Genomic DNA, 15,592 nt, shown 5'->3' on the forward strand with positions numbered 1-15,592 from the left:
ATAGATGTAGGAGGGCCCAGAATACTATGGGCAGTACCATCCCCAGACAGGTGGTCCTGAAATATATGCATGGAAGCATGTAAGTACTTTAATAGACGACAGGAAAGTCATGACAACAGTGCTGAGATCTTACGTTTCCATTTGGAGCTCACTAGGCTAACTTCTAAGAATTTTCTATAACATAGGGATGGTGCTCTATAAAATAAGGTTCCCAGAGAGTTAATGTTTTAGCAGGAACTGTCTTTGTCAATACTTGTGTCATATTTGTGACACTTTTACTTCAGGAAACATCACACAAACAAAGATTCATTGTACAGGTAGCTCTGTTAACACAGCTCTGGAGTAGGTGCCTGCCTGTAGCATTAGCATCTTTGTTCTGCGTTGGCTATTGTCAGGTGGGTAGTGAGGCACGGCAGAAAGGCCACAGGTTTCCTTTGGGATCCCCTTTTCAGAGGCTTGTTTAGTGAGACCCCTGAAGCTGCTGTCACCATGCACTAATATTCTTACTGAATTCTGAGGCATGCAGAGACAAGACCTAACAATTCTTTGAAGTTACCCATTCTTCTCTAATGGAATTTAAAATGTGGATGAATTCTGCTCCAAAGGAGCTAGTTTTCAATAATCAAGAGAGAAGGGCTCCCAGTACTTATTTTTGAAATTGTTCTGTATTCTTTGATATGTGGAGTGCAATGGACACTGATACGGAACATCTAGTATTACAAAGTTACCATTGATTTTGAAATTCTTCCCCAATTTCACTGTTTCATTTTCTATCCATTCATAATCTGAACTTTGTCATCCTCTGGCTTTTCAATTTAGTTATGTCACATATATGCCCAAGATAATTCTGTTTTGCTTCTATTTAGACATTTTTTTTTTGACTATTGTATTTAGGGATTTTTTTTTTAGGTAAATCTGTAAAGTTATACTTTATTCATAGTCATTAATATAATACCACAATTCAATTCATTTTTTTTTTCAAATAAGACTTACTTTTTATGTCCTTGCTACTACAGATGCCAACAGGAAAACAAACAGGGAAACTCATGGAAAGGCCTCAGAGAAGAACAACTGTATTACTTAGTGTTATAGAGGCAATTATGGTGGAAGGTTAAGAAGCAGGCAGATTTGGGGTATTTCACTTTTGCCAGAGTTAACTGAGGGGTTGAACAGTTATTAGGAGACTGAGGGAGATATCATAAATGACTTTTAAGATGATAGTCAAGATTGACTAGAACAATACAGTTGTCATTCTTAAATGTGGGGATATATGTAAGAGCACTTGGTGGTATATAGCATAGAAGACCAAAACTTTGACTGTAATGCAGTAGTTTGATGTGTATTTTGAACTCAATAAAAGTAAATGGAGATGTTTAATAGGCAATTGGATGTACTAGTCCAGAGTTGCAGAGAATCTTCTCGAAGAAGATCCATACATTTGGGAGTTCTTATTTAGATGGTATTTCAAGTGATGGAATTCGATGTAGAAATCGATGAAATGAGTGTAGGTAGAGAAGTCTGGAGTTTCATGCCTGTGATATTTTGAGTCGAGAAAAATAAAATAAATATTTTATATTGGAACATCAACAGAGAGCATTTTGTAAATAGTTTATAAAAACTAAATGGAACCTCCTAGACTAAGAATTGTTTATTGTATTTACCAATGTGTGAATCATTGGTAATATTTGTAAATGTTCTTCAGTTGGAGAGGTAAAACCCTAATTGACATGGATTCTGGACAGTTTGGGAGGAAACAGAAGTTGGAAACTGTTGTACTCTAGGTACTTTAATCTTGTATTTTAGGTAGTTTCTCCCATCTTACTGACAATTGCCTAAAAATAAATAGTTTAAAGCAGGTAATTTTGTTGTGGCTCATGGTTTAGAGACATCTGTCCACAACCAACTGGCTCTATTCCTTGTAGTTGTGTGGCATGGCAGAAGTATTGAAATGGAGAGGCAAAATGAAGGAAAATTGGTTATCTCATCACAGCCAGAATGTAAGGCAGGGGTATACAGGGGGCAGGAGAGAGAGGCAGGGAGAGAATATAGAAGATATAGAAGTGTACTCATTGATGCTATAGAAACAACACTGTAAGAAAGAAAAAGATGAGGGGCAATAAATGGGTTTGGAAAGCTATTTTTTATTGAAAATAGCTAAATATTAATTCACTATCCAAACATGGCATTGTGTGATTCTCCAATAAGGAGTTAATTGAACCCCTCTAAAATCCCAAGAGAATTCTTGTTCCAGTTAAAAAGACGCTGATTAAAAAAACTGTATGAGTTAAGGCTAGCCTGTTCTACATAATACAACCCAACCAGGGCTAAGTTGTGAGATCTTATTAATTCTTGGAGAATTTTCTAAATTTTATTTTGATCACATTCATCCTAGTCCTTTCCCGAACTCCTCCCTCCCTACCTCCTAACCTCTCCTGACTTCCTGGAAGGACAGCTCTTTCTAATAGGAAATAACTTTAATTAGAGAGTTAATAAACAGATATGCATTCAAGCTTAACAAGCAATTTGGAATTCCAGTATTTATGAGTGACTTCCTAAATTACATATTGGCTTAATCTATAAGGTAGGAGATAAAATGTTATTAAAATTAGTAATAAGAAGAAACTCTTCATGTGTGTGTATACTTCAGATCAAATACTCACTGATAATTAAAATTCCTAGAGGTAAATTTAATAACACCCTTCTATTAAATTTATTTTCAACCCTATATAATAATACACTGGGAAAGAGTTAAAAGAAATGGAATTTCTTAAAAGAAATTCACCAGAAGAGTCTCCTCTAGGATTGATAATATTAGAGGCACTGCATTCCCAGAGACACATGCTAAACACTCTAGGTATCCTGACCTTGGAAATGCAACATAGTTATTTGACTCTTAATTGGAAACTAAATGAGGAGACAGAGAACAGGGGTCTATGGAAGGAAACATGCTCTTCAAGGGCATGCCCTCATGTGACCACTTCCTAATAAATAGATTGCATCTCTTAGTGTTCCATTCAGATATGAACTCATCAATAGAGTAACATTAGAGCCCTGAAAATTAAGTTAATTCTCAAGGCTTCTCTTATGGACAGTTTTGCACTGAGAACCAAAATTTCAACACATAAGTATTGGGGCTGATTTTATATCTAGACCCCAATTTGATTCTAGCTTGAGGTGAATTTGTGATCCAGAGTGGCACTTGACACAGCATACTTATTTACTAATGCAGATACCTAATAAAGGCTGCAGACTGAGGCAGTGCCGGAAGATGACCATTGATGTGTACTTGAGGGAAGCAGGTAACAGCATCTAAAGTGAGGTTCCATTTGGAGCTAGGGCGATTTGCATGTTTTTCAGGATTATGCTTTACACTTTCACTAAATTTACCCCTTTAAAAATACTCAGGTAAGTGGCATTTTCATAACTCCAGTTTTGCACTTTTCATTTCTCACATGGCTTTTGTGTGTTGAGCTTTTTCCCTTCATTTTTTCAGGATTTATTGTCCTAAGAATTCTTTAATGAGTTCATAAAGGGCTTCTATAAATAAGATGGTGTCATCTGCCTCAGATGGTGATAGTATTGTTTCTTTCTCATCACATCAATTACGTTTTCTTAAGAGAGTCTCCCAGTTAGAATTCCCATCATAATGTCTACTAGTGAAAGTATGGCAGCAGATTTCTGTATCTTTTTCCATGATCATAAAAAGAGAACATTTAGTTTTTACTGTTATGTCTGATCTTAGCTATAGTATTTTCAAGATGCTTTTTAGTGGATCAACTCTGTTCTGTTTCTAATTTGTATGCTTTTTTCAAGAAGGCAGTGTTGTACTTTGTGGTGTCTTCTCCATCTACTGAGATGTCCATGTGCTTCAGCCCTTTTTCTGTTACTATGGTGTGTTTCTTTTTGGTATGCTGAATCAATCTGCTGGTCCTGGAATACATTCCCCTTGGTCATGGTGGATAATACATTTTATATGCTGTGAATACTTGCAAGCAAAGTCAGCCCTCCATGTCCTCGGGTTCTGCATTATAGATTTAAGCAACTGTGGAGGAAAATACTTGGGAACAAACTACATCTGTAGTGAACATGTAGAGACTTTCTTCTTGTCAGCCCCCAATAATATACTGTAACAACCGCTTACATTATATTTACATTGTATGTGGTGTAAGTAATCTAGAAATGATTTAAACTATCTGAGAGCTATGGGTAGTTATATGTAAATCCCATGGCACTTACATAGGGGATTTTAGTGTGCACATGTAGTTCTGGAACCAATCCCCTGGGGATACAGAAGGATGATTGTGCTTTGGGATTTGTATATGTATTCACAAGGGTATTGTTCTGCAGTTACTGGCCCTGTGGTGGCTTTGCTTTGTGTGGGTATTGAGATAACACTAGATATTGTCAAGGAAGTGAGGAAGGATTCCCTTCCTCTGTCCTCACCCACTCTTTTCTTTTTGGAAACCTTGTTGGAGGAATTGGTATTTTCCTTAAATTTTAAAAAAATATAATTAATGAGCCATCACAGTCCTGACTTTGTTCATTTTTGGAATTTAGGTTGTTAACTGAATTTTCTTGTCACACACCATTTTCAGTTTTTGTTTCCATTTTGAAGTTTGTTTTGATAGATTGAGTATATATAGTATTCAAAACAAAATGCTTCCTCTCATGATCACCATTTACCCAGCTGCAATTTCTATAACCCATGTTTAAAAATTGTTCAAGAGGAACAAAGGCTCACAGAGATATTTCAGTGATACTTAAGCCAAGTTCCTGAGTACAAGGACGTTGCCTGCGTTTTCATCTTCAAGTATCTTCAAGTTCTCTTGACTCTTTGGCTTAGTTTTTTTGGTAGTACATTTTTCAATTTGTATGTATTCCTGAAACTTCTAATTTTCTGCTCTAATTTCTATTCTAAAGAGAGAATATTCTTAGTATGATTTGAGTTCTTCAAAATTTAGTGAGTCTTTTTCCCCAACATAATAAATATTTTTATTAATTATTTGGGAATTTCACACAATGCACCCTGATCACATCCAGTTCCCATTCCTCCCAGGTCCCCTCACGCCCAATGCCAAAACAAAATAAAAAAGAACAGCAACATCCCACCAATTCCAATGTCCATATACTCAATGGAGCATGGTTAGACTCCCAGTGGCCAGCCTCTTAAAGAAGAATGAATCTTTCCCTACTCCAATCCCTGCCAGAAGCTATTGACTATGAAGAGCTGTACTTTAGCATCTTCATCATAGTTGTTAAGGGTGTGATTTATTAGCTTCCTGCCTGGAATGTTTCTCTTTTAGAGGAGGAGAGGAGGAAGGGAGATTGTCCCAGAAGCCTTTGATGTCTCTTATTCTAAGTCATGAGCCTGCAGTCATCCACACAACTGCAAAGAAGCATTTTTGCCCATGGCAACCAGCAGCAGTAGGATCCTGGACTTCAGGGTGGTTTCTGATGGCAGTTGGGATTGTGGATGTCAATATGGCTGCTGTGGCAGCACAGACCACAGACACACATCCTTCAGTAGCAGTATGTATCATGGACATCAGTATGGCTTCTGGTGGTGACATGGACCATGGACACCAACATGCCCTATGGTGGCAGCACAGAACACAAACATAAACATGGTCTCTGGCAGCTGCACAGATCATGGACATCAACTCCACCTCTGGTGGCATCATGGACCTCAGAAATCTTTCCAGGAGGAGAATTCATCTAGAAAATGAACCATTCTTCATCTCAGATGTCTTGTGGTTGTTCAGAGTCTGTGCTGTGTGTAGGACAGTCATCCTGCAGGCATCCCAGTATGACCATTGTGACTGGAGTCCAAGGTCAGCACCAAGGCTCTGAGCTCTTGTGATCCCAGCAGTGTGAGCAGTGTGAGATGTAGCAGCAATGGTGGCTCCATTGTAGGTAATGTTTGGCACCGACCAAGCAGGCTGTGAAGGGTCCTAGGCTGCACTTATCAGTGACATGCTCCTTTGTCAGCTGTCCCATGCCAATTGCTTCTGCTTCTCTCCACTGCAGCTCTGTTCTGGTATCTTTTTGTCCCATTTCATGGATCTGATTTGTAAAAACACCTTCCCATAAGACAAGCCTTTTTTCAGTTGTTCTTGAGATATTGTTGGCTCTGCAGGTTCATCCTCAGCTGTAGCATCACCCCTTGAAGCCTCTCACACTCCCTGGAGCAGACTTGGGGCATGATGGGTACTGGTAGCCACCTTCAATATTTTCTCTCTTGAGTCTTATTTTATGGTAACCATGGTCTGACTCAGAGAAATTTTCATGCCTCTTAAGAACCTATATTTTGCTATTGTTGGTTGGTACATAAAATAATGCTTATGTGGCTTTAAACACTTTTTAAGACTTTCATTTCCATGTTGATATGCCTCATTGATGTGACTTTATTGAAGGTATTTGTCTTAGTTACCATTTCTATTGCTGTAACAGAACACCATGACCAAAAAGCAAGTTAGAGAGGAAAGGATTTATTTGGTTTGCATTTACTATTTATCACTGAAGGAAGTCAGGGCAGGAACCCAAACATATCAAGAACTTGGAGGTAGGCTGATGCAGAGGCCATGGAAGAGTGTTGCTTACTGGCTTGCTTCCTATGGCTTGCTCAGCCTGTTCTGTTAAAAAGACTCAGGACCTAGCACTATTTTCCTCCTCCTTCTAAGTGCGATTCAAGCATCCTCACTTGTGCCTTCTTTCTTGTTTAGCTTTTTTTTGGGTCTGTGGAGTGTAGCATGGGTATCCTGTACTTTATGGCTACTATCCACTTATAAGTGATTGCTTACCATGCATATCCTTTTGGGACTGGGTTACCTCACTCAGGAGGATAATCTCAAGATTCATCCATTTGCCTGCAAAATTCATGATGCCTTTGTCCTTAATAGCTAAATAGTATTCCATTGTGTAGCTGTACCACATTTTCTTCATCCATTCTTCAGTTGAGAGACATCTAGGTGGTTATCAGTTTCTAGCTGTTATGAATGAAGCTGCCATGAACATGGTCGGCCTGGGTTCTGTAAGAAAGCAGGCTGAGCAAGCCATGAGGAGCAGGTCAGTAAGCAGCACCTCTCCCTGGCTGCTCATCAGCTTCTGCCTCCAGGTTCCTTCCCTGTTTGATTTCCTTCCCTGACTTCCTTCAAAGATGAAAAGTGATATGGAAATATAAGCCAAATAAATCCTTTATCATGGTGTTTCATGATTGTAATAGTAACTGTAACTAGGACTGTTATTTTCTTATCCTGGACTACATGGCCTAAAATATACATGTTAACAGAAGTCATTCTGCTATGACAACAAAGAGGCATTGTTGAGAGCATGCTGGCCCTACCCCTACATTGTTACAGTACTATGTAAAGTGTTGGGTTTTTTAGACTGTGTCTTCTTTTGAGTGGTACCATTTTGTAAGCAACTCTTGACTCCATCTTGAAAATGGTTGGTGACTCTGTGTCTGGGTTGACACATGAATGGCCAACACCATTCATGCAGCACAGACTGATAGTTAACTTGTTACTGTGAGTGGAAAGGATCTTATTCACAAATGTATGTGGGACATGTGAGCATATTGATATAGTCAGGAAAAACATTCCTGAGAATATAGAAGATACACCAGACAGAAAAGATGTTACAGCTCCCTCATTTGGACTCCATAAAGAGATGGAGACCTAGCCCTAGAGGTGTAAAAGCCATCTGATCTTTTATTTGACCACCCTATATGTACAGTAAGGGACCAACAGGCAGAGAAGCTGACTGCCTCAGGTGCTTTGCTTTGGCTTGGTCAAATGGCTTTGATGTGGTTCCACTCAAATTGCTGTCTGCCTGCCTTCTGTTCACTGGTCCACACTTGCTCTCCATCTGTCTGTGCAGTTTGTCTGCACCTAGTTCTTCTCTTTGGCCTCTGCTACTAGACTCCATAGCTCAACTCTGACCGTGCTCTGACTCTATGCCATAAGTCCAAATGCCTTTCAAGTCAGCTTACCGCCAAACTCCTTTATATATGTAATAATTTCCTAGTATCTTTGAAGCTGCTTGCCTTTCATCTCCTTACATTCTGTGATCTACATAAATAGCTACATATATGCATGTATATTTGCCATGTGAGGTGTAGTTTGTGATGACCATTAATATTAGTTACTAACTAATATTTATTAAAATTGGATTAAAAGAACCCATGTTTGTCTATCAACACAGCTGGTGTATCTAGCAAATTAGACACCGGGGAGGGCATAGCTGTGTCCATATATGTTTCTGACCTAGTGTTCTTATAACAGAAATTTTCTCACCCAACTCTATCCTTTTGTGTTACAAACCGAAATCCACTGTTAGAATTATTAGCTCATTAGATCTATAGCCTTTTCTAGAAGTTGGAAGGAGAAAGGTGCACAAGCGTGTATCATTTCTATTTTTTGTTTGTTTTTTTTGCATTATGGGCCACCATATTTATGTTCCCATCCACTGTCATCTCCTTATTTCTGTATACATTTATCTCTGTTCTTGTTTTGTTTTAATTGCATTTCAATGGGTGGACTATGTACTTACTTTTCAACCAGTTAGTAAAAGAAGGGAGGACATTTCCACTTTTCCCTGGTGTCTTAAATTTGCTGGTTTCCTGCATAAGAATCGCTGTTGGAGCTCATTTTGTTTAGCCTGAAGAATATTGTATGTAGTCTGTAAAGTGAACTGACCAGCAAAGCGTTTCTTTCCTTTTTGTTTTTTAATTTCTTCTTTTGAGCTGTTGGTTCTGTGGTTGTAGACTAGATTATTATTTTCCTTGCAGTATGACTGCTCCCCCACTGTCTTCTGGCTCTCTTCCTTTCTCTTGGGGAAAAACTGTTGAGCTCCTGTGGACAGTCATGTTAATTCTTGCAGCTCGCAATCCTTCTGTTTCTATTGGAAAAAGAAAGTAGCTGCAAACCTTGCTTCACTTCAGACACGATGCCCTTAGTTTTCTGATCACACTCTCAAGGGGTGCTTTGAAACCTACATGTGTACCTGGGGGCGGTTTCTGTGGCTTCCCTGGTCCCTTCATGTGCCAGTCAGATGGTTATCTTTGGATACAATGCTTTATTAGAAATGGAATGTGTTCACAAATATGTGTTTCTGCTTCCAGATTCCGACTGGCTCCTACCGTCTACCTTACCAAGAAATACTGTTTGCTTGTTTTAGGACTTGGCACTCTATTTGAATCTTTTGCACAGAAAGATTCAAATGTGACTTTCTCAGTGTGTGGACTCACACTGAGATGACGGGTTTGGTCGGGTTGGTTCTGATGCTTGGGTTCCTCCGCACGCTGTCGACCGGTATCACTCCTGGCTGTTCAGCATCGTCCTTGGGAGCTGTTCAGCTCTATTTTTCTTAATGCCCATAGTGTACTTCCTTTGCAACCTGACCCACTTAAACACTGGCCTTTCTGCAGGGGTAGGTTTAAGACCAATGTTTGAAGTTTGTTTTGATCCTAGTGGGTGGGAGTTTCACGAGCTGTGCTTCCTGTGTCTTCTAGTAAATAGCCTTAAACTTAGCCTTTTTTTATTTATTTGGTCTATCGTAGATTCCAGTATCCTCTTAATCACTCATTCTTATAATCTCCTTTTTCTAAGAATGGACTTGGTCTGAATTTCTGTCTGTCTGTCTGTCTGTCTTTGAGGGGAAGTTTAATAGAACTTTAATCTTAGACCCCTTCACTCCCTGTATAAAATTTTTGTGCTACTCTGTAGCTGTGGTGAGATAGTGTCCATTTTCTTTTGGAGTGACACCTACTTCGTTGTCCTGATACTTAAAGAGAGCCTTGAAGAATTGGACTGCCTTCTGGTCTGTCTTTTCCTAGTGTAGAAACTTTGCTCTTTCTGTGAGCAGTAGGACATCCGGGCCACATTTGCATGGTCTCAATGTCTGTACAAGGTGCAGAGGGGAACCACTGCCTCACTACTTTCCCCTGTGCGCTGGAACCAGGGCCCTGAGCTTTTGTTTGTATTGTTTTTTGTCATCTGCACCCCCATCCCTCCTTTAAGCTCTGTCCACCTGTCTTGGAGCTGCTGTTCCACTGAGCTGCGGGTGGAGTAGCAGGTCCCTGCTGAGGTGGCACATCCACTCTTTATTCCCAACCAAAATTCAGATTTTGTCAGTAAGTTTTTAGTCGGCTGTAGGCCCCTGGGATGACAGTTAGATGCGTTCAGTGGTTGCATTAAAAATACCCTTTATACCTTTCACTGTCTGCTTTACCCAGGGAAGTCTGAGATACCTCTTGTCCTCCCAATCTGGATCTTTCATGTTCTCTCTTTGTGTTTTGTTTTCCTTTTTCATTATGGCCTGGCATGGAATTCTAGTAGGCCTATAGGTAGCTTTAATGGAAATTTAATATTTTCCTTAAAAATTCGGGTGCCCATATCTGTTTTCCTTTTTACCCTCAACCCCTCATTGTAGGTCACATGAGCTCCTTCACCTCTGGCTGGGTCACGTTTACATTTGGGTCTAGGCTCCACGTTTGACTTGAGGAGCTGGAAACTGTGAGGCAGTTATAAACTGTCTCCTTGGCTCATGCATTAGCTCTGTTTTCAATCAACTCCCTCGCTTCCGCAAACTCTCCCTCAGCTCGTTCTGATCAGATGACAGTCACTTCAGAGCACACTTGCGCTCTTGGTTTATTGCTCATGAGACAAGACGCTCACGTAACAATCCTGTGGAAGAAATGTCATGTTGGAGTACAGATACAATGGGTTACTTGACTGCCATCTTTGGATGCTTCCTTTGAGGCTACTTCATTGAGGTAGCTGTCTGGTAAGGACAGTCAAGAGCACATTGCCAGGGCAACCCTATTGAAAGTAAATGACAGATGGTCAGTCCTGAAGGAGTCATCCTTACCATGCAGTCATATCGCAGCTGTCAATAAGACAGGGCTTCCACTGTAGAAATGGAAATGAGTGGAGGCCTTGCCCAAGGAAGTGCCACACGGACGTTATATTCGAAAAGAACTTCGCACAATATGTACTCACTGATAAGTGGATATTAGCCCAGAAACTTAGGATACCCAAGATATAAGATACAATTTGCTAAATGCATGAAATTCAAGAAGAACGAAGACCAAAGTGTGGACACTTTGCCCCTTCTTAGAAATGGGAACAAAACACCCATGGAAGGAGTTACAGAGACAAAATTTGGAGTTGTGACGAAAGGATGGACCATTTAGTGATTGACATATGCAGGGATCCATCCCATAATCAGCTTCCAAACGCTGACACCATTGCATACACTAGCAAGATTTTACTGAAAGGACCAAGATATAGCTGTCTCTTGTGAGACTATGCCGGAGCCTAGCAAACACAGAAGTGGATGCTCACGGTCAGCTATTGGATGGATCACAGGGCCCCCAATGGAGGAGCTAGAGAAATTACCCAGGGAGCTAAAGGAAACTGCAACCCTATAGGTGGAACAACAATATGAACTAACCAGTACCCCAGAGCTCTTGTCTCTAGCTGCATATGTATCAAAAGATGGCCTAGTCGTCCATCACTGGAAAGAGAGGCCCATTGGACTTGCAAACTTTATATGCCCCAGTACAGGGGAACCCCAGGGCCAAAAAGGGGGAGTGGGTGGGTAGGGGATTGGGGGGGTGGGTATGGGGGACTTTTGGGATAGCATTGAAAATGTAAACAAGGAAAATACCTAATAAAAATAAATTGAAAAAAAAAAGAATTTCAGAAAAAAAAAGAAAAGAACTGTTTGTAAAATTAATTAGAGCAAGACATAAATTCTTTCTTATTCAGGTTGTTTAGTCTTAAAGTGGGGATCCTGGGGAGTTCGTCTCTTTAATGATCCAATGTGTAAATTAAATTTTCTGAGAGCACTCTCATTTCTAAGCATTAATTTGAAACTCAATTCAATGGTTTCACAATGGTCTCTTTCTTTCCCTCCCATCTTCAGGGAAAACCCAATTGTCCTGTAACATTCCTTTCTAGAGTTTGACCTCAGTGACTTAGGATGGAAAGGATTTTTATTTCCTTTATTTATGTGTGTGTGTGATGTGTGAGGGTGCATGTGTCCCGGTATGCAAATGAAGGTCAGGGGACCACCTTTGGGAGTCATTTTCCTTCGTCTACCACTCATATCCTAGGGATCAAGCTCAGGTCATCTGACTTGATAGCAGGCACTTTAATTCTTCACTGACCCAGTTTAGCCTTCCTGATAGAAATAAAACTGAATGTACAATAAAGCAGTACTTCCATCTTAAAGTTGCCATTCTATGAAAGTGATTTTCAAAACTTTAGATGTGAACTGTGGGTTGAGCAAACCCTTTTGTTTATATGCTTTCTTGGGAGAGATTGTTGCAAGTATGAAGTCTGGTTTTGGAAGTGAGATGTTGAATTTAGGGTTTTTCTTCAAATGCTCTGTAGGTCAAGTAAATACGCATTTCTCCTTTGTTTGTCTTATAGGCAGCAGGAGCAATTCGACCTCTGGTGTCCACTGTCATCAGTCCCTCTGCTGATGGTCACTTAGACCACTCACTGGACCGTGCCAAGCATAGGGCAAGCGAAATGCCCCAGGCTTTTCTCTTTGATGTCATCTATGAAGCATATCAGCAGGTGAGAATCTGGGCTTTCAAAAAGCTGCTAGTTCTGTTATGGTTTTTAAAACTGTGTCTACCTTTGAATTTCTAGACAAACCTACCTGCTGTGAGATTCAGCATGTAGTCCTGCTCTAGGCCAGTTTGTATTTCATCGGAGTAACAGAGGTATTGTTGGCTTAGAACAGCCTCTCGGGCAGTGCTTCTGCAGAATCCTTTCGGAATCTGTTTGGGGATGCTTGGGCTCTCCCCTTCCTTTGATGGGTCACGGAAAAGACTTCCTGGAGCAATGAATGTACAGGAATGCAGTACAATGTTTGGAAGTCCATTAGAGGCTCCGAGCCTGGGGGCTTTGTTGGGGTTGGTCACATACATGTCCTCTGGTGATCACTTACAGAAATTCCACAGTCTCCTGAGGAATGCAGAGGCTCAGTGTAAATGGTACTATGCATTCAGACAGTCCAAGAATAGCAAATCTGCCAGAACAGGGCCCTCCCAAACAGTGGCCCACGCCTGTCTGACAAACTTGTCATATTGAGGAGTTTTAGACACACACAGTATGGTAAATCTTCTGGCACGGATACCTAGAGAGCTTAAATAAATATTTAACTTAAACAACTATAAAAAAATCACCCCAAAAATTGATACTAGAATGTGTGTTTCTTCTTTCATTTGGAAATCCTCTGTACTTACATGCTTTTGCTGTAATTTTTTTTACATATTTGAATAAGTCATTATTGAGTATCATAAATTGATCCACAAGAAACTTCTCAATGAAGCACGGTGGAGTAACTCTGTGCTTGATTGGCACTGGGTAATTAGTAAATGTGTTGAGAGAGATGGGCAGTTAGAGTGATAGGATAATGGTAACAAATACATTTATACTAAATATGCCAGATATAGTTAGGTTAGTGGTAATGGTTAATCACATACATACATTCAATTATCAATACTTGGCTCCAGTTAGTTTTAGAAAAAGATTATATAGAATTGTATTTTAATGAGAAACTCAGCCAGTTTTCTTTTCCTTAAAATAATTTGGAAATCAGGGCATTACTTTGAGAGTTTTATTTTAATTATACTCATTATGCTATTGTGAACTTCTCCGAGTTGAGGTCACATATTCCGTTTTGTAGACTGGATATTGCTGAGCCACATTTTGCCACTGGCACATTTCTGAGGTTTCTGAAAGTGTTTATTAACTTTAATATATACCCTTCTATTTGTTGTAGCCTGAATCTGAGCTGTCTACTACAGATTCATGGATTGACTGCTTGGTCCCAATGGTAGAAGGTGGTAGAAGCTTTGTAATGGAGGCTGGAAGAAGTGGGTTACTGGTGGCATGCCTTTGACAGAAAAGCCTTGTCCTGTTCTCTTTTATTTTACTTTTTGGTTTTGGGGACAGGCTTTCATAGCCCAGTCTGACCAGGCTGGCCTTGGATCTCTGTGCTGGGGATATTAGCATGAATTCCTCCTGTCTGCCCCCACTCTCATTCGGAATCCCTTTCTCTGGCTCTTTACCATTATGTTATGAGTGGCTCTTTCTTTGATGTTAGGCTGTAACCTCTGGAATCATGAACAACATTTGCCCTTCTTCCTTTAAGTTATTTCTCTGAGGTATTTTGTTGACACATCAATGAAAAGCCCAAGACAGGCAACATAGTTTTGGCAACTGGGATAATTTAGATAGTATAGTATGAAATGCTAGTGTTTCAAATGGATTTGAAGGCAAAATTGGGAGAATTCTCCCAGTACATTGTATCTCACATATGAAAGATGAGAAAGAGTCATGAGCTTAAAGATTTGTTCTGAGAGACTAGGATATAGGCATCTTTATTTGAGATGGAAGTGGAGGTTTTGGAGAATAGAATTAGAATCTTGCAAGTATGAGATTACTTCTAGATTTATGTTTAGGCTATGGGATTTGGGAAAAAGACAAGATGGCCTGAGCCAAGAGGTCCCCATCCTTCTCTTCTGACCAGAAGTTCACATTTGCAAAAGCTGGCACAAAACAATGGACACCACCAGCAACTAGTTCTGGATTTCAGTGGGACTACTAGACCTAAGACTCACATCCAGGTCTCTAAACTTATCAAATAAGGATATAACCTCACCATCATGTCACTGCTCCCTACCCCTACTCCCTTTTAAGAAGCCCCTACTGCAGCCCGGCCTTGTGACTTTACAAAAACCTGCCCAAGAGCTGCCCCATTAAACCTGACTTTTTACTACAAATTCAACTCAATTTGATTTATGTCAGTGAGGAAGTCATTCAGTATGATTGAGTGCTAAGAAAGTGTAAGGAATAGTAAACTGCTTTTGCTAAAAACATAGACTCTTTACTTCCTCATGGAATGACTGATGTGTTAATGAATAGTAGGATGAAGTTGAAAGCTTTTCCGTCATCTTTTATCTCCCTCCTTTATTGCTTCAAAACTTGGGATCAGATCCTGACCCAACTATGCATGTAACTATTAGTCATTTCTGACTGTGCATAGAAATCTTCCCTTCTGGGGATGAAGACTCTAAAATAGAAGAACTAAATAAAGTATTTTCAATGGATTTTCAACTTCCAGCTTTTACAATCTTCTCCAGAATCCTGGAGTTAAGTCTACAAGTCTTCAGTCATGTCCCCCAGTTTTTGAGGGACAGGAGAGTCTCTTAGGCAGACCATGTCATGTTGAGGAGCAATCAAAGAGTCAACGACCCCTTTTATTTTAAGCAGAGCAGTATGGGAACAAAGTTGCCACTTGTTTTGGAACCACACTTTTGGTAGATAAGCATCCCACAAACAGAAGCAGATTGGTTTCCTAAACATGGGCAGTTCATTAAGCACCAGTGGAAAGATGGTATGACTAGAGCTGGGATAATGATGAATTAGATCACAATTTGACAGAGACTGCTCAACTCCTGTGCAATATAGAACTTATATTATCATCTGTGTGTGCCAGCACTTACCATCTAGGGTTACCTGATTATGGTCAGTAGGAATGTCATCTATCAGGCATGGGTTGGAGAGGTTTC

The 15,592-nt window shown here is 40.0% G+C and overlaps 1 protein-coding gene across 2 annotated transcripts in view; it reads left to right on the forward strand.

The window, feature by feature from the left end:
* The window catches only part of Crppa (CDP-L-ribitol pyrophosphorylase A), a 321,431-nt gene that overhangs the window by 25,532 nt on the left and 280,307 nt on the right, over nt 1–15,592 (forward strand). For both annotated transcript variants that reach the window (XM_021179106.2, XM_021179109.3), the window contains exon 3: nt 12,438–12,587. In XM_021179106.2, coding sequence (XP_021034765.1) covers nt 12,438–12,587 — 150 coding nt within the window. The remainder of the gene's footprint in view (nt 1–12,437; nt 12,588–15,592) is intronic.

The sequence above is a fragment of the Mus caroli genome, unplaced genomic scaffold, assembly GCF_978045245.1.
Source record: "Mus caroli unplaced genomic scaffold, Mus_caroli_1 scaffold_14, whole genome shotgun sequence".
Classification (NCBI taxonomy): domain Eukaryota; kingdom Metazoa; phylum Chordata; class Mammalia; order Rodentia; family Muridae; genus Mus; species Mus caroli.